Source organism: Bubalus kerabau, chromosome 14, assembly GCF_029407905.1.
Source record: "Bubalus kerabau isolate K-KA32 ecotype Philippines breed swamp buffalo chromosome 14, PCC_UOA_SB_1v2, whole genome shotgun sequence".
Taxonomy (NCBI): domain Eukaryota; kingdom Metazoa; phylum Chordata; class Mammalia; order Artiodactyla; family Bovidae; genus Bubalus; species Bubalus kerabau.
Genome location: NC_073637.1, coordinates 54,018,445 through 54,044,252, shown reverse-complemented (window position 1 = coordinate 54,044,252; position 25,808 = coordinate 54,018,445). Strand labels below are relative to the sequence as shown.

Genomic DNA, 25,808 nt, shown 5'->3' with positions numbered 1-25,808 from the left:
TTTATATAAGCATACTCTCTCATGCCTGACCCTTCTTGATTTTGGTTTTAATTCATGATGCTTATTTTGTAACATTATATTATTTGTATTGCAACAACTGTCTTATTATAATAAACAAAGGAAGATTATTTCAGATAGTTTGTTTTGCAGTGAAGGAACTGGATTTAAGATTGGTAAATTAAGAGAAAACAGTTAAAAAACATAAATAATGATGAAAAATATGAAATTCATTTTATTACATACCCTCTATTGTGGGCTGAATGCATTTACTAGGTAGAATAATCATGGCCTACTGTATTGGACTCACCCTAAACCTACCCCCATTAGTGCCACTGAACTTACAGCTGATTGGTTCCTTAGAACAATGCACTGTTACTAATTGATAGCTCTATTCTGTTTCAGTGAACTTCTGTTTGTTTTTCAAAGCCCTAGATACATTTGAACATAGCTAAGTGCATTACCAGATGACAAACAATAAAACCGTTTATTAGGAATCAACCTCTGTACTAATGACATGCATATTTTTGCTATTATTTTAATATTATGAGGCTGAAATTAGAAAAAGAAAACTATATGCAGAAAACAGACACATTCGTTTTACAAAAACAGAGAATTAGAAATAATTTTAAAATGTATTTGCCTTATGTGGTGATGACCTTTTCTCCCAGTTTCAAAGGCTTTTAGATACTGTCGATCTATTGCAACTTCAATTAAATCCTACCCTCTCTTGAGACAGGGAATCAAAATATAATTCAGTTACAAGTAACAATGACGTTTCATTATCTCCTCCACTTATGTGCATTGCCAAATGGTGGCATTTCCTGAGGGCCACAGATGTCACAGTAGTAAGCAAGAATCAGTTTGGGGATTTGCATAGAATATCATCACACTGGCTTATTTAATGCTTTCATTCTTTATGGCTCATATTTACATAGAGCAAAAATTTGCACCCAATCTAATCTGCTTCAAATAAAAATTTCTAATATATTCTCCTAGGAAAAATTGCTTAACCTCCCTGTCTCTCAGTATTCTTATTCAAACCTTATAAGACCATGCCAGGCATGTAGTAAACACACAGCAAATATTAGCTTTTATAATTACCTCAGGCAAATATTTCTTATCTGGCACTAATATGTACTAGAGACCAATCACTTTCTAATGAAGTAAAGATATATTAAACTAAATACCAAAGTTAGTTTGTCTAATGACAAAGCTAATGAATTTCACACTTTTCAGGTTAATATTACAACATTTATTTTCCTTTAAAACATTACTTATAGGTCTAATCATGTCCCCTTTTCTCATCATGTTTTCCAGTATGTGCAGGATACAGAGGAAGAACAGAGGAAGACACAGAGAAATACAAGTGTAGTGTAGGTATTTCTGAACTTGGGCATATTCTCTGCAATAGCATGAAGAGGTAACTTAGAGGTTGCAGAGATAGCAAGTGCCTCTGGTACCTTTCTGATTCTTCCTAATGTGAGACCCTTACTATTGCTTTAAGGCAAGACTCTGAAGCACAAATTTCAGTAAATACCCTACTTTTTGCTCCTCTCTGCAAGTCAGTTCTCTCTAAAGAGTCTGTATCCTCTATGTCATCCCAGAACTAACTTTCCAATTGGCAGGCAGATTTTGGCTTGCAACAAGATTCACAGTTAGAGCATGAGGACCTATAATGGAAATGGACTGCGTCTTAGGAGTCTGCTATTTCAGGTCCTCAAAAAAATTTTTTTTTTTTTAATTTGTCCAAATAAATCTGAAACTCTAATAATGCAGAGGATCATTTAAATGAAAGTATCCTTATAAGTGAATCACCATTCTCTATCTACTCTAACTTTTTTTCATGATAATCACATGGTGAATTAATTTTACACTGTGTCCTAAGCTTAGAATGGGCATCTGTGACATGCCAGAGTATGGCAAACACATAGGAGGTAGAAAGATAACTAAGATACAGCCTTCACCTTTGAGGGCCTCCAGCCATCAGATAAAACACAATGTATTCACTTGCAGAGTACATCATGAGAAATGCCAAGCTGGATGAAGCACAAGCTGGAATCAAGATTTTGGGGAGAAATATCAAAAACCTCAGATATGCAGATGACAACACCCTTACGGCAGAAATTGAAGAACTAAAGAGCCTCTTGATGAAAGTGAAAGAGGAGAGTGAAAAAGTTGTCTTAAAGCTCAACATTCAGAAAACTGAGATCATGGCATCCACTCCCATCACTTCATGACAAACAGATGGGGAAACAGTGGAAACAGTGGCAGACTTTTCTTGGGGGAGGGGGGCGCTCCAAAATCACTGCAGATGGTGATTGCAGCCATGAAATTAAAAGACACTTGTTCCTTGGAAGAAAAGTTATGACCGACCTAGACAGCATATTAAAAAGCTGAGACATTACTTTACCAACAAAGGTCTGTCTAGTAAAAGCTATAGTTTTTCCAGTAGTCATGTACGGATGTGAGAGTTGGACTACAAAGAAAGCTGAGTGCTGAAGAATTGACGCTTTTGAACTGTGGTGTTGGAGAAGACTCTTGAGAGTCCCTTGGACTGCAAAGAGATCCAAGCAGTCCATCCTAAAGGAAATCAGTCCTGAATATTCACTGGAAGGACTGATGCTGAAGCTGAAACTCCAATAATCTGCCCACATGATGCAAAGAACTGACTTCTTCAAAAAGCCGCTGATGCTGGGAAAGATTGAAGGCAGGAGGAGAAAGGGATGAGACGATTGGATGGCATCACCTACTCAATGGACATGAGTTTGAGTAAACTCTGGGAATTGGTGATGGACAAGGAGGCCTGGCGTGCTACAGTCCATGTGGTCGCAAAGAGTCAGACACAACTCAGTTACTGAACTGAACTTAACTGATTCACTTGCCAACTAAAATATAATAAAATAAGTTCAGGAGATTACTAAGATTATATTACTTACTTAGATTATAAAAGGTTCTCCATAAATCCACTTGTTTATAAGTTCTAAAAGAATGACAAGAATTTCAGCTTACATTGCTCAATGCAGTTACATTAAATAGGAAATGTACATTGTTTCTTTCCCATTTACACTGGCTTATTTAATGCTTCCATTCTTTATGGCTCATATTTCCATATGGCAAAATTTGTTCCTAATCTAATCCTGCTTCAAATAAAAATATTGTCAATATATTTATCTAATGAAAATTGTGGAAAATGTTTTTATCAGTTTCCTTTTCATTCCACTAGGGGGAAAATATCAGTTAGTCTCCTTATTGAGCTCTCACTTTCACTACATATTGGGGAAAGATTTATTCCATAGACAGATATGAGATTCAGTATTTTCTCACCATGTTCAATTTTTATAAATTAATCTTTTTGGTTCCTATTATAGACTTTATGTTAGTAGTCTTTACAGGCAGTTTCATTGTTTATTGTTTGGTTGACTTATTAGACTTGAGGGGTTGAGTGTTAATATCCACATAGCATATACATTATAGATACTAGAGTGATGGTCCAGGCTGAAAAGGCAATTACATTCCTTTATTGGTGTTAGGCTGAATAGAGTACCTCTGAAGTACAGCTTTGTTCATATATGTTAAAGTTAGCAAATTGAAAATGCAAAAACAAGGGATCTTTGCCCCTATTATATATTCATTCTTTATCAACTCAACAAATTTACTGAAAGCTTTCTATATGCTAAACACTGATGTAGATAAAAAGGCAATTCAATACAGCATTATGAATCCTAGAAAGAGTAAATACAGAAAAGCAAATGCAGCCTGTAGGAAGGACATCCAAAACACTTTTTGAAGGTCAAGAAAGGCTTCATATCAGAGTAGGTAAATAAGATGAATCTGAAAAATAAATTAGTTAGATGAACTTATGGGGTGAGGATAGGAGTAAGAGGGTAACATTCAGAATTTATTTTGAGAGCAATGGAGAACAATGGAAGAATTTAAAGCAAGAGAGTGACTCATCAAATTTGTATCATAAGAAATTCAATCTGACTCTACTATTTACTTTGGGGAAAAAGGACAAGACTAGGGTCTGTTTGGGCTGTCACAATAATAAAGTAGATAATGAAAGATAATGGTGGCTTTATCCATGGTATGGTGGTAGAAATGAAAACTCAACTGATTAAAATGCAAAGTGTCTTCCAGCCATTTAACAATGCTTTCAGGGCTTTCTCTCACTCTAACCTCACAGGTACCTTCTTAGAGCTAAAAATATTATTTGTTTGCTTTTGTCAGTACAAGTAAAAGTTTGATCATTTGCATATAGAGTAGACCTCAACACATCCTGTGCATCTTAAAAAGCAGAACATGCTTGGTGTGTTTGGGAATGATGTGTAGCATCTTGTGAATATAATCTAGGACACATAAAGGGAAATAACTGTATAGAGGGCAGGAAGGCCAACCTAAGAAAAGACTTCTGGAATTTCAACCAAATCTAATAGGTATAGATCTAATAATCTAATAGGCATTTCATTCTTGATGAAAGTGAAAGAGGACAGTGAAAAAGTTGGCTTAAAATTCAACATCCAGAAAACTAAGATCATGTCATCTGGTCCTATCACTTCATGGCAAATAGATGGGGAAACAATGGAAACAGTGAAGATTTTATTTTGGAGGGCTCCAAAATCACTGCAGATGGTGACTGCAGCCATGAAATTAAAAGACAGTTGTTCCTTGCAATAAAAGCTATAACCAGCCTAGACAGCATATTAAAAAGCAGAGACATTACTTTGCCAACAAAGGTCTATCTAGTCAAAGATATGGTTTTTCCAGTGGTCATATATGGATGTGAGAGTTGGACCGTAAAGAAAGCTGAGTGATGAAAAATTGATGACTTTAAACTGTGGTGTTGGAGAAGACTCTTGAGAATCCCTTGGACTGCAAGATCAAACCAGTCAATCATAAAGGAAATCAGTTCTGCATATTCATTAGAAAGACCAATGCTGAAGTTGAAACTCCAAAACTTTGTCCACCTGATGCAAAGATCTGACTCATTGGAAAAGACCCTGACACTGGGAAAGATTGAAGGCAGGAGTAGAAGGGGATGACAGAGGATGAGATGGTTGGATGACATCACGGACTCAATGGAGATGAGTTTGAGCAAGCTCTGGGAGTTGGTGATGGACAGGGAGGCCTGGTGTGCTGCAGTCCATGGAGTTGCCAAGAATCGGACACGACTGAGTGACTGAACTGAATAGGCATGGGAAAGCACCTAGTGATTTATGCAGGGGATAAAGATAATCTGATCTTTCTAAGGTTTCCTGGTGTCAACTTTAAGGTGAATCTCACATTATACCCACCTTATGGCATTCATGCTTTAATGCAGCCCCCACCCATTGAGTTAAGTGGAACCTATGATTTGTTTTTCATTACTCCTATGATTTTATAACATTCAGAACTGAATCTTGCTAGTGACACTGAGCTTCCCAGGTGGCTAAGTGGTAAAGGATCCACCTGCAGTGCAGGAGACACAGGTTCAACCCCTGGGTTGGTTAGATCCCCCAGAGGAGGAAATGGCTACCCTCTACAGTGTTCTTGCCTGGAAAATCCCATGGGCAGAGGAGCCCGGTGGACTACATTTCATAGGGCCCCAAGAGTCAGACACAACTGAACACACATGCAGCACACAGCAGTGATATACTAGATAGACTTGCTGTTTTGATGAAGGAAGCATCCAAGCTTAGGAAGTTCATATGGCAAGGAACTGTGTTTGGTCCCTAGGAAGTGAGCAAAGGACTGAAGCTCTAAGTTCTACAACAAGAAGGAAGTAACGACATACATTAATGATGTGAATATGAAAGAGGATACTGAACCTCAGTTAAGAATTCTGCCCTGGTCCTTGAGACCCTAAGAGAGGATTCAGTTAAACCGTGTCCATACTCCCTACCTGCAGAAACCAAGAGAAAGTAAATATGCTGTTTTAAACTGCAAAATTAGTGGTAACTTTTTACTCATCAATAAAAGAGAATATCACTAGTAATGCAATTGAAGATAATTAGATGAGGGAAATTTGAAAACAGGAAGTCCAGCTAGAAAAGAAGAAATGTTATAGCAGGATTATACATGCAATTGCTAAAACATAAGCTGTAATCAGAAGGAGTTGATTTCAAACTTTTTACCAAGTTAAATAATTAATCTGGCTAGCTTTTAAAATGGGATAATAATACTGTCTCATATTGGGTAGTTAGAATAGGAAAAAGGAGTCCAAAATGGTGGTGGCTAAAAGACAAAGGGAAAATCCCATGAAAACAGAACAAAAGAAAATCTGCAGACTGGGAGTGAGAACCTCAGATGAAACAAACACACCCCCTTCTTGGTTAGCCCTGATTTGCATAGGGCAGGTGAAGGGGGAGGAGACAAAACATATAAAAACAGGGAGCCGAGATGGGTTGAGGCATCTCCTTTGGGGCCCATCTGCCCTCACGCCTTAAAGTGTACTATTTTTTGTTTGCCAAGTAAAACTCTGAGCTGTAACCGAGTTGTAACACTGGTCCGCCATTCCAAATCTTTGTTGCGTCAAGACAGAACTGAGCAAAGTACACACTCTTCTGACTATATATATATATATATATATATATATATATATAAACACAGTGCCTACCACACATTATTTTTATAGTGCTTTTATGTTCATTTTTATGAGAATTAATGAGAACTAGATGAAAATAAGGGTAATGAGAATGGAAATGGTGGTAAATTTGAACAATAGCTTTTGGTAGTAGGTCTCAGTGACTTCTAGTATAGGTAGAAAGAGAGAGGAAAAAGTAAAATATAACACAATTTCTAGCTTGAATGGTTGAATGAGAATGATACTATATCTGAATTAAGGAGTGCAGAAGGGAGAGCTGATTTGGTGGAGGAGATAATGAGTTGTTTTGGAATGTGAAGCAGTGTTTCTGTGGGAGGCCATCCATGTGGACTAGCCCGATGTGCCAGTGGGAATACAGACTTGGTACTCAGAAGAGATCTGAGTATATGAAAGGATCTGGAGATGGTTATGAATTAAATTACCCATAAATTGCATCAGTGTTCATATACACTGATGCTACCCACTCCAGTATTCTTGGGTTTCCCTTATGGCTCAGCTAGTAAAGAATCTGCCTGAAGTAGAGGAGACCTGGGTTCAAGTCTTGGGTTGGGAAGATCCCCTGGAGAAGGGAAAAACTACCCACTCCAGTATTCTGGCCTGGAGAATTCCATGTACTGTATAGTCCATGAGGTCATAAAGAGTCAGACTCATCTGAGTGACTTTCACGTTCATACACAAATACATACAAACATATACAATCCTAATACTCTTTCTGTAAAAACAAGAGAAATCTCCTAGAAATAAGTAAACGATATGCTACTTTAATAAACAGAACCTGTGATGAAAAAAATAGAGAATGGGAAAAGGATCTTTCCTTCTTCCCTTAGGGATGAATGACTAGTAACTTTAAACTTGGTAAATCTGCTGCAGAAATCACAAGCTATGACCTGAGTGCTACATCTAGTCTGTTATCTTTGTAGACGAAGGTTTATAGGAATACAAACACATTTATTCATTTATGTATTATTTATTGTTTCTTTCACAATACAATGTCAGAATTAAATAGCTGTGATTGAAACTGTGTGGGCCACAAAGACTGAAATGTCTACTATCTAGCACTTCATAGAAAAAAAAGTTTACTCACCCATGGTCTATTCCATTAAGAAAAACAAATGGTAGTCTTTCAAAATAGTGTATAAATAAATAAGGCAATATTCTAATAAGCAGCCATGTTGAAAAACAACTGGACTATATATGATCTTTTACTTTTATCTAGTCTGTTTCAATTTTTATATTTCATATTCAGTGCTCTCATTTCATTTAATTTATGTTTTCCAATTACTCCACCTCTTCTTTTTTTTTTTTAATATTCTTTCTCAAGCCTTTATCAAGCATAGTAGAAAAGCTTCTGTATACATATATATAATAAGTAAGGTAATAAAGAAATGCCACCTGGAACACCATGAATGGGATAGAATAGGATAGTTACAAGCAGTTGTAGAAGTCCCAGTAGGGGACTACACATAGAGAAAGAAACCTAAGAAACTTTGGGAGGCCTTTATAAGTCAATGATAGCTCAAGAAAGCTACTGTCTTTTTATCTCAAAAGATGACAAGGGAACTACCAGGTTTTTTGTTTGTTTGTTTCTTGCTTTTTTTGTAATGTGTATTTAAGAAAAGGAAATCAAATATTTTTTGACCAAAAACAAGTCACTGTTTCTTATTTTCAAAGTAATCACATTTGTTTACACTTTTCTTTCTTTGCTTTTAGATATTTGGTTAAAATATGTGACCATTTTCACAGAAACATGGATCACTGGGATAATCACTTAAGTGTAAAATATATCCACTGAAATATCATTTTACATGTTAATTATTTTTACTTTTTTCAAAATGGAAAACATAAGTATAGATATGTATTTCTTTAAAAGTTAAAATTGATCTTGATTACTAAGTAGTAAATAGGATCATCTTGATCACCAAGTAGTAAATAGGATTATGTGTGTGAAGTACTCAGCTGATCATAGCATAGTAAAACTTTTTCATCTCCTCCTTTCTTTCTCTTTCCTCTCCTGCTTGGTGATGAAAATTACTCTTCACTGCTGTCAGTTATAATGGCCCTTAGGAGAACTGACTCTTAGGTGGTGGAGATAGTTGTAGGCACAAGGAAAAGGGATGAGGTTAGTTGAGCAAGTGTCACTTGTTGAGTGGTACATTAGGTGATTTACATGTCTTTTATTTCTTAGGGCTATAAACTATCTTGCAGCATGGATGTAATTATCATATTTTAGAAAACATCATATTTGAGAAAACTTGGCAGGAAAGAGATGTGAACAACGTTTCAAAGATCACATAACTTAGGAAAGAATGAAACGTAAATATAAACTATGTGCCTGCAATGGACACCACTCTTTAGGGAGAAGAATCCCTGTAACACCCACTCGATGGTGAGTGTTATGATCTCAAGTTCTATCAAGATTATTTTCCTGCCTCTACAAATTTCCATACGCTTCTGATAGTATGTATATTAAGGTAAGTGAAATAAGTCAAAAGAGAAAAGGACAATGACTGTATCATGTCCCTTATATGTAGAATCTAAACAAAAAAATGAACAAATTGAAATAGAAACAGACTCATATATACAAAGAAAAAAATTGGTGGCTGCCAGAGGTGAGGGAGTGGGGTTCAACAAGATAAGTGAAAGGGTTTAAGAGGTACAAACTTCCAATTATAAAATAAGTCACAGGGATGTAGTGAACAGCACAAGGAATACTGCAGTAACTCTGTATGGTGGCAGATGGTTACTAGACTTACCGCGGTAATCAATCCATAATGTATATAAATGTTGAATCATTGCGTTGTACACCTCAGACAAATATAAGATTGTACCAGGCTTCAGCAATAAATGAACCGTGAACTTCCAGATGCTCAAGCTGGTTTTAGAAAAGCAGAGGAACCAGAGATCGAATTGCCAACATCCGCTGGATCATGGAAAAAGCAAGAGAGTTCCAGAAAAACATCTATTTCTGCTTTATTGACTATGCCAAAGCCTTTGACTGTGTGGATCCCAATAAACTGTGGACAATTCTGAAAGAGATGGGAATACCAGACCACCTGACCTGCCTCTTGAGAAACCTATATGCAAGTTAGGAAGCAACAGTTAGAACTGGACATGGAACAACAGACTGGTTCCAAATAGGAAAAGGAGTACGCCAAGGCTATATATTGTCACTTTATATGCAGAGTACATCATGAGAAACACTGGGCTGGAAGATGCACAAGCTGGAAACAAGATTGCCGGGAGAAATATCAATAACCTCACATATGCAGATGACACCACCCTTATGGCAGAAAGTGAAGAGGAACTGCAAAGCCTCTTGATGAAAGTGAAAGTGGAGAGTGAAAAAGTTGGCTTAAAGCTCAACATTCAGAAAACGGAGATCATGGCATCTGGTCCCATCACTTCATGGGAAATAGATGGGGAAACAGTGTCAGACTTTTATTTTTTGGGGCTCCAAAATCAACTGCAGATGGTGATTGCAGCCATGAAATTAAAAGATGCTTACTCTTTGGAAGGAAAGTTATGACTGACCTAGATAGCATATTCAAAAGCAGAGACATTACTTTGCCAACAAAGGTAAGTCTAGTCAAGGCTATGGTTTTTCCAGTAGTCATGTATGGATGTGAGAGTTGGACTGTGAAGAAAGCTGAGTGCCGAAGAATTGATGCTTTTGAACTGTGGTATTGGAGAGGACTCTTGAGAGTCCCTTGGACTGCAAAGTGATACAACTAGTCCATTCTAAAGGAGATCAGCCCTGGGTGTTCTTTGGAAGGACTGATGCTGAAGCTGAAACTCCAGTACTTCGGCCACCTCATGCGAAGAGTTGACTCATTGGAAAAGATTCTGATGCTGGGAGGGATTGGGGGCAGGAGGAGAAGGGGATGACAGAGGATGAGATGGCTGGATGGCATCACCGACTCGATGGACGTGAGTTTGAGTGAACTCTGGGAGTTGGTGATGGACAGGGAGGCCTGGAGTGTTGCAATTCATGGGGTTGCAAAAAGTCAGACGTGACTGAGCAACTGAACTGAACTGATATCAACTATTCTTCAAAAAAATAATATAAAATTAAATATTTCCCTGCACTTAAGTAACCTCAATAAATGGGTCACAGAAGAAGAGGTTCCTTCCAATTAAAATAGAGGATAGCTTAAGGAGTTTTCTGAATCCATATATCAATTATAATTAAGACCAGATTTCCTCTCAACTTTACTGAAGCCTCTAGTCAAAGACAGCAGTGGGCTGTTGTAAATGGAGTATAACTCTGGCCCTAAGAACTTGTGACAGGCATGATTCTGACCTTGAGTTTGTGTGCAATCTTGAGCTTTTAATAGACATAGTTTCACTGATAATATTGTTATGCTAAAGCTACTTTCCTGGAATGTGAAGTCAAGTGGACCTTAGAAAGCATCACTATGAACAAAGCTAGTGGAGGTGATGGAATTCCAGTTGAGCTCTTTCAAATCCTGAAAGATGATGCTGTGAAAGTGCTGCACTCAATATACCAGCAAATTTGGAAAACTCAGCAGTGACCACAGGACTGGAAAAGGTCAGTTTTCATTCCAATTCCAATGAAATGCAATGCCAAAGAATGCTCAAACTACTGCACAATTGCACTCATCTCACACACTAGTAAAGTAATGCTCAAAATTCTCCAATCCAGGCTTCAGCAATATGTGAATTGCGAACTTCCAGATGTTCAAGCTGGTTTTAGAAAAGGCAGAGGAACCAGAGATCAAATTGCCAACATCTGCTGGATCATTGAAAAAGCAAGAGAATTCCAGAAAAAACATCTATTTCTGCTTTACTGACTATGCCAAAGGCTTTGACTGTATGGATCACAATAAACTGTAGAATATTCTTCAAGATATGGGAATACCAGACCACCTGACTTGCCTCTTGAGAAACCTATATGCAGGTTAGGAAGCAACAGTTAGAACTGGCCATGGAACAACAGACTGGTTCCAAATAGGAAAAGGAGTATGCCAAGGCTGTACATTGTCACCCTACTTATTTAACTTATATTTAGTGTACATCATGAGAAACACTGGGCTGGAATAAGCACAAGCTGGAATCAAGATTGCTGGGAGAAATATCAATAACCTCAGATACACAGATGACATTACCCTTAAGGCAGAAAGTGAAGAGGAATTAAAAAGCCTCTTGATGAAAGTGAAAGAGGAGAGTGAAAAAGTTGGCTTAAAGCTCAACATTCAGAAAACAATGATCATGGCATCTGGCCGCATCACTTCGTGGGAAACAGATGGGGAAACAGTGTCAGACTTTATTTTTCTGGGCTCCAAAATCACTGCAGATGGTGATTGTAGCCATGAAATTAAAAGACGCTTACTCCTGGGAAGGAAAGTTATAACCAACCTAGACAGCATATTAAAAAACAGAGATATTACTTTGCCAACAAAGGTCAGTCTAGTCAAGGCTATATTTTTTCCAGTGTTCATGTATGGATGTGAGAGTTAGACTGTGAAGAAAGCTGAGCACTGAAGAATTGATACTTTTGAACTGTGGTGTTGGAGAAGACTCTTGCAAGTCCCTTAGACTGCAAGGAGATCCAACCAGTCCATCCTTAAGGAGACCAGTCCTGGGTGTTCATTGGAAGGAATGATGCTGAGGCTGAAACTCCAATACTTAGGCCACTTCATGCGAAGAGTTGACTCATTGGAAGAGACTCTGATGCTGGGAGGGATTGGCGGCAGGAGGAGAAGGGGACAACAGAGGATGAGATGGCTGGATGGCATCACCGACTCGATGGACATGAGTTTGGATGAACTCTGGGAGTTGGTGATGGACAGAGAGGCCTGGCGTGCTGCGATTCATGGGGTTGCAAAGAGTCAGACACGACTGAGATACTGAACTCAAAGCTACTTTCAAAGCATAGGCTGATTTTTGGAATGGGACACTACATGAAATAATGCTTTACAGATTGTATAGACAATATTATGGTGTTATTATGTTTGTTATTTTTTAAAAATATTACCTTGAGAAATAAATGAAGAGGTTATTCCAGAAATTCCTTAAATGAAAATACTATTTATTATTCTTCTAACATCTAGAATTAAGATACCTTTCATCAAATTCTACCCACAGAAACAGAAAGATGCTAACAAATTTATAGTGTAAATATAGAATCAAAATTAAAGTAAAATATAAACGAAAAGCAAGTTTCCAAAAACTGCTTTATCAGTTGCCTTACTGTTCAGAATCAGGGACAGTCTTATGTAACCTAGGTACACATAAGTCTTTTTAGTAAATGTTAGTATTAGTTTTACACTTGATACAAAATTTATAATCACATCTTGTTTGTTCTGGGAATGTCCCTGTTTGCAACCCTGTGCCAAGGAAAAACTACCTAGATTCCAAATAATCTAAGTAGAAGGAAATTTTTGGAATATAACTTACTCATAACTAGCTCCCTGTCTATAACATAAGCTTTCTATGAGGCTGGCGATACTGAGGACTAAGTGATGTTTTTAAGCAAATATGCGCTAGAGAAGGGCTTTTCTGGTGGCTTGTTGACTTTAGAGATATATTACATGAAAACTACAAAGAATCTAAGAAGAAATAAAATTTGTTCAAATAAACTAACATTGCAGATTATTCTCCTCTGATACTCTGATACTCTGATACTCCATCTGAACTCCTCCAATATTCCAGTAATTGTATTGGGTGTCTACTAGCATGGCTGATCTTTTTTAACCCACATAACTAACATTAACATAATGTTGCAACCATTTTGCTGATGAGAAAAACAAAGTTTAGAAAAGTGAATTAACCCAGTATCAAATGACCAGAATATAAAGCCAAACACCCTATTCCCAAGGTTTTCATTAATTGACCTTTGAAAATATTCACACCAAATGAAAATGGAAACAGGGACAATTCGGATACAGAGGAGAATTCCAAATCTGGCAACAGTAAAAAAAAAAAAAACAAACAAAAAACAGCAACAACAACAACAAAAAACGAACATAGAAACAAAACCAGAAAGACTACACTCTATATATCTCCCTGGAAAAGATGTTTTGGGAGTCAAGAAATTTCATCTGTTAAATATCAGCTTCTCTGTTATATAACACTTAGGGGCTATGAAAACAATGTCATCACTATAAAAACCTTCAGACCCATATTAACCTGAAATATCAATTTTATTTTACTAGATTTAAGGATTCACAGGATTCCCACAACATTCCATACAGTGAGCAATGTATGGAATAAGTCACAGAAGGAATCCTCTTCTTCATTAATTTTTTAATCTAGAGGGAATTTGCCTCTATTAAAATAAAAAAAAGGATAAAGTCTTAAACCACAGATCAAAGCTCTACAAATTCACCTGATTTTGTAGTATAACTTACAAACAACTGTGACCCACAAATTTATAATTAAATTCAAGTTTAATACATTTGAGAGTTTTAAGAGCTTTTTGAAATAGCAAAATCACTTGTATCTTGTTCTATTATAAAATGAGTACTGATAACCACTGAATGGGTGATCACCTAAAGAAATTCTTGTTTATTTCCTGTATAAATAGAAAATGATTTTAAGTCCTACTGAAATGTCCTTCATTTCCCTACAGATATTTTTTTTTCTGTCAGTCAAAATATTCATTTCCAAAGGTTGAGATGGTGCTTCAAATTTTCAATACTTTAATTATTGCTATTCTTTATTTCACAACATGAATTCCCATTGGAATTCATCTATCATAATACATTATTCTGTAGATTGCATATATTGAGGCAATACTTGCCTTGATAACTCAAATTCTCTACTATTTTCCCTTGTAATCCTTTCATAGGTGTTAATTCTAAGTTATCAAATATTGTCAAAACTTGTCAGAAATCATGAAAAAACATCTATTAGTAGAATACAGAAATGCAATTGTCTGTAAGCTTTCAAAATACGATTCTATCATCTATCTATTATCTGTCTCTCTAACCATCTCTTCGTTCCTTATTCCCATCATCCGAAGACAAATTTAGAAGCATGGTAGGCTGAATGGAGCAGTTGAGAAGATAATTGTGTTTTATCAGATTGCCAAGTAAAAAAAAAAAAAATTGAAATAATTAATATGAAATAAATGAAGAAATTCAACAGATTACATATTTTTAAAAAAGGGTGTATAATCATGCAACTCCATGGACAGTGACTACACATACAAGCAAATGAAAGCAGCTGACCACGTACCCACACACCTTGGCAGAGGTGCACTCCACACTCGTCGGCCACCACCAAGACAGATGATCTCTGACGTCCCTTCCAGACGATAACCTGATGAGCATGAGAAGGTCAGAGTGTCACCAACCCCAAAGGTGAACCCAATTCGGTTACCATATTGAGGAATTCCAGGATCTTCACAAGGTTCCAGATTATACTCTGTAATTGGATGAAGAGGAAAACAAACAAACAAACAAAAAACAGTAGTGATTTTGAGGGTATACTTCCATGTTTTATAAACTGGTTGCTTTCAGGGCTAGCCATACATTTTAAAAGTGCTTATAAGTATAACTATGGGCTTCCCCCCATGGCTCAGGGGTGAATAATCCTTCTGCGATGCAGGATACACAGGGAAGTGGGTTCTATCTCTGGGTCGGGAAGATCCCCTGGAGGAAGGCATGGAAACTCACTCCAGTATTCTTGCCTGGGAAAGCCCATGGACTGAGGAGCCTGGTGGGCTACAGTCCATAGGGTCCCAAAGAGTCAGACAAGACTGAGGCAACTGAGCACACATAGATATAATTATGGGTATATACTATGGCACACATAATTTTCTTCTTTTGTGAAAGACCTGCAAGGAGATCAAACCAGTCAGTCCTAAAGGAAACCAGTCCTGATATTCATTGGAAGAACTGAAGCTGAAGCTGAAACTCTAATACTTTGGTCACCTGATGAGAAGAACAGACTCATTGGCAAAGACCCTGATGCTGAGAAAGGTGGAAGGAGGATTGAAAAGAAAGATTAAAGTAGAAGAAGGGTAGGTTGATTCCTCCAGTTCCATTCTTCTTTCTCAAGATCGCTTTGGCTATTTGAGGTTTTTTGTTTTTCCATACAAATTGTGAAATTATTTGTTCTAGCTCTGTGAAGAATGCTGTTGGTAGCTTGATAGGGATTGCATTGAATCTATAGATTGCTTTGGGTAGTATACTCATTTTCACTATATTGATTCTTCCAATCCATGAACATGGTATATTTCTCCATCTGTTAGTGTCCTCTTTGATTTCTTTCACCAGTGTTTTTATAGTTTTCTATATATAGGTCTTTAGATTCTTTAGGTAGATATATTCCTAAGTATTTTATTCTTTCCATTGCAATGGTGAATGGAATTGTTTCCTTAATTTCTCTTTCTGTTTTCTCGTTAGTAGTGTATAGGAATGCAAGGGATTTCTGTGTGTTGATTTTATATCCTGCAACTTTACTATAGTCATTGATTAGTTCTCATAATTTTCTGGTGGAGTCTTTAGGGTTTTCTATGTAGAGGATCATGTCATCTGCAAACAGTGAGAGCTTTACTTCTTCTTTTTCAATTTGGATTCCTTTTATTTCTTTTTCTGCTCTGATTGCTGTGGCCAAAACTTCCAAAACTATGTTGAATAGTAATGGTGAAAGTGGGCACCCTTGTCTTGTTCCTGACTTTAGAGGAAATGCTTTCAATTTTTCACCATTGAGGATAATGTTTGCTGTGGGTTTGTCATATATAGCTTTTATTATGTTGAGGTATGTTCCTTCTATTTCTGCTTTCTGGAGAGTTTTGATCATAAATGGATGTTGAATTTTGTCAAAGGCTTTCTCTGCATCTATTGAGATAATCATATGGTTTTTATTTTTCAATTTGTTAATGTGGTGTATTACATTGATTGATTTGCGGATATTGAAGAATCCTTGCATCCCTGGGATAAAGCCCACTTGGTCATGGTGTATGATCTTTTTAATGTGTTTTTGGATTCTGATTGCTAGAATTTTGTTAAGGATTTTTGCATCTATGTTCATCAGTGATATTGGCCTGTAGTTTTCTTTTTTTGACTTCAGGCTCTACTACAAAGCCACAGTTATCAAGACAGTATGGTACTGGCACAAAGACAGAAATATAGATCAATGGAACAAAATAGAAAGCCCAGAGATAAATCCACGCACATATGGACACCTTATCTTTGACAAAGGAGGCAAGAATATACAATGGATTAAAGACAATCTCTTTAACAAGTGGTGCTGGGAACTCTGGTCAACCACTTGTAAAAGAATGAAACTAGAACACTTTCTAACACCATACACAAAAATAAACTCAAAATGGATTAAAGATCTAAACGTAAGACCAGAAACTATAAAACTCCTAGAGGAGAACATAGGCAAAACACTCTCTGACATACATCACAGCAGGATCCTCTATGACCCACCTCCCAGAATATTGGAAATAAAAGCAAAAATAAACAAATGGGACCTAATTAACCTTAAAAGCTTCTGCACATCAAAGGAAACTATTAGCAAGGTGAAAAGACAGCCTTCAGAATGGGAGAAGATAATAGCAAATGAAGCAACTGACAAACAACTAATCTCGAGAATATACAAGCAACTCCTACAGCTCAACTCCAGAAAAATAAATGACCCAATCAAAAAATGGGCCAAAGAACTAAATAGACATTTCTCCAAAGAAGACATACAGATGGCTAACAAACACATGAAAAGATGCTCAACATCACTCATTATCAGAGAAATGCAAATCAAAACCACTATGAGGTACCATTTCACACCAGTCAGAATGGCTGTGATCCAAAAGTCTACAAGTAATAAATGCTGGAGAGGGTGTGGAGAAAAGGGAACCCTCTTACACTGTTGGTGGGAATGCAAACTAGTACAGCCACTATGGAGAACAGTGTGGAGATTCCTTAAAAAACTGGAAATAGACCTGCCTTATGATCCAGCAATCCCACTCCTGGGCATACATACTGAGGAAGCCAGAAGGGAAAGAGACACGAGTACCCCAATGTTCATGGCAGCACTGTTTATAATAGCCAGGACATGGAAGCAGCCTAGATGTCCATCAGCAGATGAATGGATAAGAAAGCTGTGGTACATATACACAATGGAGTATTATTCAGCCATTAAAAAGAATACATTTGAATCAGTTCTAATGAGGTGGATGAAACTGGAGCCTATTATACAGAGTGAAGTAAGCCAGAAAGAAAAACACCAATACAGTATACTAACGCATATATATGGAATTTAGAAAGATGGTAACAGTAACCCTGTGTACGAGACAGCAAAAGAGACACTGATGTATAGAACAGTCTTATGGACTCTGTGGGAGAGGGAGAGGGTGGGAAGATTTGGGAGAATGGCATTGAAACATATAAAATATCATGTATGAAATGAGTTGCCAGTCCAGGTTCGATGCACGATACTGGATGCTTGGGGCTGGTGCACTGGGACGACCCAGAGGGATGGAATGGGGAGGGAGGAGGGTTCAGGATGGGGAACACATGTATACCTGTGGCGGATTCATTTTGATATTTGGCAAAACTAATACAGTTATGTAAAGTTTAAAAATAAAATAAAATTAAAAAAAAATAAAGTAGAAGGGGACGACAGAGAATGAGATGGTTGGATGGCATCACCAACTCGATGGACATGAGTTTGAGCAAGCTCCAGGAGCTGGTGATGGACAGGGAAGCCTGGCGTGCTGCAGTTTATGAGGTTGCAAAGAGTCAGACATGACTGAGTGACTGAACTGAACTGTGAAAGACCTAATAATATAATAAATACTCTTATGTGTAATTAAACAAAGATGAGAAAGTGTCACCTTGTGAATGATACATTGGAAATGTAGATATTAATCTTGTATTTTTTATTCTGTATTAGAAACGTTTTGTTTTATTTAGATTTTTGATTTAAAATAATGACATGATAGAGTAATATTTTCAAATGCAAAAATATCATTTGGAATGAAATCATTTACATTTTGAAATGACATTTACTTAATGGTTTTAGTCTAAATGACAAAGGTTCTTGTGCCTGTAGTATAATTCTATTAATCCATATACTGAAAAATATGTGACTTCAGAAGCAAGAGTTTATATAAGACTGACTGCCCACAAACTTAAAATTGTATATTACAGATTTATACAAGAAAATTTCCTCAAGCAATGAATGAACATCATGAAAATAAACCTTTAAACACTCTTCAGGGTATGACAGACTAAATTAAATTAACCATAATATTATAATTTATATAGAGTCTTAAGAAGAAGTAGCTTATCTAAAAACATTCCCAGAACACACACTTAGTACCTAACTGCAGTGGAGAACAAAGGGATTGCTTCATGTTGATGAGCTATTATTTTATTAACATTCTAGGTTAAAACTGATTATGCTCATTTGTTCTTCTCTATGAAATAACTTATTTTAGAAGACAAATATCTCCATGAAAATACTGGAATAACAATTGAAGAACAAAGTCAGTATTTATTATTTTATTTAGATATTTGTAGTATATATTATTAATATAATTATGTATAATTGTAATATTGTAAATTTAATATTAGCAAGTTGGTATAAGATTTACTTATTGTTTCTGTTTTCTCTTTCACTATCCCATTTAGCTAAAAAGTAGAACAAGAATATTTCTTTGTTCGGTTTTGTCTTATAATTTTTTTCCCTTATAATCCAAGTTATCATATTGTCTATAGATATAATACTGCCTATAGAGGTTATTCTAGAATAAAAAGGATAATAGAATTAACTTGCTTCTAGATCATCTAGTTCCAAATGAATATATTAATCTTGGCCTGCAAACAATGACTTTTCCCAGAAGCACAAAACTAGAATATCACTGGTTTAATTCACATTTCATTAATGAACTAAGTAAACCCTTACATATAGGTATGGGTTTCCATTTTAAGTTCACTTGATATTTTTAGCAAGTTTTCCTCTCAGAATTCTACAGGAATATAAGTTAAAGAAATGTATTTATTGTATTTCTAGTAAACTTTTGTGAATTAATTTCTTTTTTGCTACTGTTTTAAGGTCCCCTTTAATATATTACTATAGTCAATCTTCAAGGCATTTCAAACTTTCCTTAAAATTTGTTGGCAGATAGCTTTTTTGCTTTCACCTTTTTTTTGTCTCATTTTCTCTCTCTGTTTGGTCACGCATAAGCTATTTTCACTTTTAAAACTCTGGTTTTAAAACTTATTTTCTTACCAGAGAATGTAATATTGAATCCTTCGTATGATATTGAGAAATCAGAAATGAAGCGCAACTGAGCCCTGAAATTTCCATAGAGACCAGCATTGATTGTTGAAGGAAGTTCTGAACCAGTCAAGCGTGCCAGTGGTTGGGTAAAACTGCCATTCTCTGTGATCAGTAAGTAGTCATGATGGTCTTCCAAATGAAAGGTGTGGAAGTTGAACTGTACACCTAATAAGGAAAAGAGGAAAATTAGACTCATAAAGTATATTAGTAAAACACACAGAGTTACCAAACTAACAAAAATCAGGACTCATAACAGATTTTTGTGAAAATGAAAGGCACTGGTATAAAATATTCTGAATATATAGTATAATTATTATATCTTTCTTTTGAGTTTTTCTGTTTGCTTGTTTCCTTTAGCTTCTCTATAAGGTTTATAATGAGTCATGTCTTGGAAACTGCTTGGAAATAAAATTTTAAAATTACTGTCTAAAAAGAAATTACATGTATTTTCTGAAAATTTCAAGGAAAACTTATACCCTTTATTTAAATAGAAGTGTTTTGGGAAAAGTAACCCCTCATTCAACTTCTAATAGGATCGACTACTCTGTTAATACCTAACAGAATTTTAAATTTTCCCATGTATTAATTTCAGTACATATCAGAACAAGTACATTTTTCTAAGAAAAACATGCAGACTGGTAAACTGATTTTTTTTTCTTTTTTGTTCATTTGCTCTTCTATTTTTCTTATTTTCAGTTTCTGACCAAAATCCAATTCACTTTATCTGAACTTCCACTCATGTTAAAGTGCTCAGCAACTCTTTGTATTTTATATAATTGATTCATATAGGGTATACTCTTTTTGGTATGAGTTCCTTAGAATGCGTGATCAGTCTCGAAGTCATGTCCAATTCGTTGCCACCCCAGGTACTGTAACCCGCCAGGCTCCTCTGTGCATAGTATTTCAGATAAGAATACTGGAGTGGGCTGCCATTTCCTCCTCCAGGGGATCTTTCTGACCCAGGGATCAAACCCGCATCTCCTGCATTGCAGATGGATTTTTTACCACTGAGCCTCCTGGAAAGCCCCTGAGTTTCTTTCTCTTACCACGAAGTGCGTGAGATTTCTCTCTACTTTTGTGTGTGATTTTAAGTTATTTTAGAGATCCATTTCATTTTGTGAACACAACACATTCATTTGTCTGTTCAAAAGTTAATGGTTATTTAGGTAATTGACATTTTAGCTTGAATGCAGAAAATGCTGCTATGAGCATTCAAGTATGTCTTTTGAAGAACATATTTGCTTATTTCTGTTGGATCGATACCTAGGAGTAGAATTACTGGCTCATGGGAAATTTATATATATATATATATATATATATATAGTTCAGCCTTAATAGATATTGTTTCACAAAGTGGCTATGCCAATTTACATTTTCATCAACAAATCCAATTGATCTGTATCTTCATTAATATTTGAAAGTTTAAATTTTTATTTTTATTTTTTCATTTGTTCTGTCCTGGTGAGTACCGTCATTGCATTGTGGTCTTATGTGACTGTTTAATGACCCTATCTCAAATGCATGTAATAACCTAACAATTACACACACACACACACACACACACACACACATCCTATACTGTTTGTAAGATATGCATATGTGTGTGATCAGTTGCTCAGCTGTGTCTGACTGTTTGTAACTCTATGGATTGTAGCCCGCCAGACCCATCTGACATGGGATTTTCCAAGCTAGAATACTAGAGTGGGTTTCCATGTCCTCCTTCAGGGGACTTCCCGACCCATGGATCAAACCCACATCTGTGTCTCCTGCATTAGCAGGCAGGTTTCTTTACCACTGAGCCACCTGGGATGCTGTATTTAGGTACCAAATGAAATAAAGGATGATATCACACTGATCTTTCTTTTGAAGTGCTTAATAAATTTTCTTATTTGATCTAAAAGAATCACCAAAAGCTTCATCAAAAACTCAGCAACATATGTTAGTGGGTAATGATAAAATAACATTCTTAATGCTATTTATCAACTTTATAGTTCCAAATGATGGATAGTTTTGGAGTCCTCATTGCTTTTTTAAAAAATTGAAGTATGGTTGATCTACAAAGTTGTGTTAGTTAGTTTCAGGTATACAGCAAAGTGATTCAGATATATGTGTGTGTGTGCATTCTTTTTCATATTATTTTCCAGTATAGATTCTTATAAGATGCTGAATATAGTTCCCTTTGCTATACAGTAAGCCCTTGTTGTTTATCTATTTTATTGTATATGTTAATCCCAAACTCCTTATTTATCACTTGTTTGTTAAAAAAGCAAAAAGTGAAATAAAATGAGACCAAAAAATAAACTGAAAATATAAGTAATGATAAGTTATTATTGCATAATAGGCCAGTGATTTCAACTTGGAAAATACTTGAAATATACAATGATACTTTTTTTCAAAATATAACACACCTTTTTTTCTCTCACTCCACAATGAGCCCTTTTTAGGACTGGGTCCAGAAAGTCAGTGTCTCAAAAGTTCTTCAATATAAATGTGGCATTTGATACTAGACAGATGTAAATGAAAATGGCAATGTAGCAAGGAGAAGATACTTTGCCATCTAGATTAACTGATACCTAAATTTACAAATTAACATGAATGGAAGTTCAGATAAAGTGAATTAGATTTTGGTCAGAGACTAAAAATAAGAAAAAGAGTCAGAAGAGCAAATGAACAAAAAAGAAAAAAAAATCAGTCTATCAGTCTGCATGTTTTTCTTAGAAAAATGTGCTTGTTCTGATATGTACTGAAATTAATACATGGGAAAATTTAAAATTCTGTTAGGTAGTGGTGCTAATGAGCCCACTGTCATGTATTACATGCATAGCCTTTCTGAGACACACTTTCTCCATCTGGGAAAATGGATTCTAATAGAGTTGTCCTAAAGTTTAAATGAGACAATATAAGGGATGACTTGGCACAGTGCTTTCACAGAGGAAGTGCTCAGCAACTCTTAGCTATCATTTATTGTTTACTTCTTCAACCTGAAAGTCAATTGTTTTCATGTCACTCTGCCCTAGTCAACTACTTTAAAAAATGAAGCTTCTGTTTATCATATTATGTTTTAAGCAATAAAATCTGTGTTCACTACAGGAAAACAACAAAAGACCTTTTAATGAAAGGCAATTAATCTAAATAACAAAATGATACTAAGAACCTACTATATTATAAGCATTATAGAATATAAAAAATGAGAAGATTATAAATAACTCATAGTCTATCTAAGGGAAAATATACATAAACTAAAGGTTCAAACATTTTGCTAAGTGCTATGAAAGTAATTAATGTGAGTCAATATCAGAGCATAAACTTAAGAGGTAGGTTGTCAGAGGGACTAGCAGATGCTTCTGAAGGCAATGACCTTCAAAAGTGAACAGCTCTTTGTGGAAGAGCAACCCTTGGAAGGACATTTCAGGAAGTATAAGTGGACAGGCAAAGACATACAATCTTAATAGGGCAGTGGGTATGAAGAATAGTGAGAAAAAGTAAGTGGTTACAACATAATAGTACTGTCCCATAAAAGTGATAATTCAATAAGTCCTATTATGGTAATTTTTGTTACGTAAATATATGAAAAACTTGGGCTTGAGGTAAAAATATTATTAATATCTAGGTTATAGTTATAGTTATCATGAATTTTGCCCTTCAGGGTGCAATATTGATGTGCGTTTGTGTGTCTATGTGTGTGTATATGGGCTGGGTGAGAAGTTTGACTACATTATCTTGATAATTTCTCCTAACTTTAAGAGATTATCCTTCACAAAACTTTGACTACACTTTGGAACAGTTGTACTTTGAACAAATTTTGTTGGCTCCTCCAAGAAAAGCACATAATCTGCATTTCATGCCATGTAAATACAGATTTAATTAACACTTGCAACGTCTGAAGGTGCAAAACCTTAAGTGTTAATTAAACCTCTATTTACACAGCAAGCAGTATGTAGCCCTCCATTTTCTTGTATAATACAAGGAAGCTTATTTTAAACTCCATTAATCTGCTACACAGTGGGATAATAGGATGCTTTGGTTAACTTCCAACAAATAATCTTCTATTATGGAGAACAACAAAAATGACAGTTTGTGAAGTCTTACACTTCATTCCTGCAGTAAATACCAGAATACTCATTTTAACAGCATTTTTTTCTCAATAATATTTAATTTTCATTAAAAGAACCATCCTTATATTACCTTCACCATTAATGAAAGGATGTATAATTTCAATAAAGGTTAACCATCTGTGTCTCAAATATTCTATCAGAACTGCAGATATATCTCACATAGTTGAACAGAAGTATAAAAAAATTGTGCATTGTCATATAGAGTGAAGAACAGTTCCGTTGTCATAAGAAAAACAACAAATATTGTATATCTCTTATATGTGGAATCTAGAAAAATGGTTTTCTATTTTCATTTATTGGCAAAGTGGAAATAGAGTAGCAAATGTAGACAATAAACATGGTTACCAATGGTGGGGGAAGGAGGAGTGGGACAAATTGGGAGATGGAATTGACATACATAAACTACTATGTATAAAATAGATGACTAATTAGAACCTGCTGTTTAGCACATGGAACTCGACTCAAGAATCTGTGGTGCACCAAACGAGAAGAAAATCTAAAAAAAGATCTTATATGTAGTATATATGTATATGTATAATCAGTTCACTTCATTGAACAGCAGAAACTAACACAACATTGTAAAGCAACTCTATTCTAATAAAATTAAAAAATAAAACAACACATTGTGTAAAAACCACAATGGATTCAAATGTTTTAAATAAAGCTTTAATTTTTAAAACTGTAACATCACCTTCTCATTGTTAGGATTTGGGTTTTTTAATTTTTAGATCTTTGATAGTAAAGCCAATAAGTACAATGTAATGTGTGTGCTGTTGCTCAGTTATGTCCAACTCTTTGTGACTCCATGGAACGTAGCCTGCCAGGCTCCTTTGTCCATGAGGATTCTCAGGGAAGAATACTGGAGTGGGTTGCCATGCCCTCCTCCAGGGGATCTTCCGAACCCAGGAATCGAACCTAAGTATCCCTCATTGCAGGCATATCTTTACTGACTGAGCCACCAGGGAAGCCCAAGAATATTGGGTAGCCTATCCCTTCTCTGAATCAAACTGGAGTCTCGTGCATTGCAGATGGATTCTTTACCAGCTGAGCTACCAGGAAGTCCATGTACAGTGTAATAGTAAAAACCAATAAGAATAAGCAGTTTTTAACATGAATAAATTATTTTTTTAAATAATAGCATATAGATACTTTCAGGTAAATAATTTTCATCCATTTTTGTTTTGATATTTAGAATGCCCGTTTTCCCACTGTCAAGCTATTATCTTAAACCATTTATATTGCTAATATTCATTGAATATTTTGGTTGTATTGCATGAATAAATCACATTTAGTACTACAAGGACTTTCATTTATTTGTTCAAAGGACATTTATTAAGCTCTACTATAAGCACAATGTGATTTTTTACTTTCACTTAACTGTGTGAGATCCAACTGCAGTTCTGACAGAAAATTTGAGACAAATATTTCTAGGACAGTTATAAATTTATATAGGGTATATGGTTACAATAAATAACCATTTTATTTATATTTATTTATAATAACCATTTTAAAACAAGTGTATATAAACATGTACTGTTTACTTTACAATCAGTTCAGTACTTCAGAGTATCTATTTCCCTTTGAATTTTTGAAATCAACTTCTTAACACTCTGCCAGAGACAAAAGACATCCTATTTGAGATTTTATTGATATGAAAATTTCAAATTACATTAGTTTAATATATATAAATATTACCATTCTGAAAAAAATCATATGAGCATGTATGTTATAATACTACAGAAAAGTAAATATAATCCTCTGCTGCAGTTATTCAAATTGAATTTTGTATTAGCATATTTTAGTACTGATCTGTTTTTGCTCATGCAAAATAACATTGTAAAGGACAATGAAATAAA

The 25,808-nt window shown here is 35.5% G+C and overlaps 1 protein-coding gene across 3 annotated transcripts in view; it reads right to left on the bottom strand.

Moving 5' to 3' along the window:
* CSMD3 (CUB and Sushi multiple domains 3) overlaps positions 1–25,808 on the bottom strand; it is a 1,475,959-nt gene that overhangs the window by 465,636 nt on the left and 984,515 nt on the right. For all 3 annotated transcript variants that reach the window (XM_055546406.1, XM_055546407.1, XM_055546408.1), the window contains 2 exons: positions 19,787–20,002; positions 14,780–14,968 (listed from right to left, as the gene is read on the bottom strand). In XM_055546406.1, the coding sequence (XP_055402381.1) occupies positions 14,780–14,968; positions 19,787–20,002 (405 nt within the window). The remainder of the gene's footprint in view (positions 1–14,779; positions 14,969–19,786; positions 20,003–25,808) is intronic.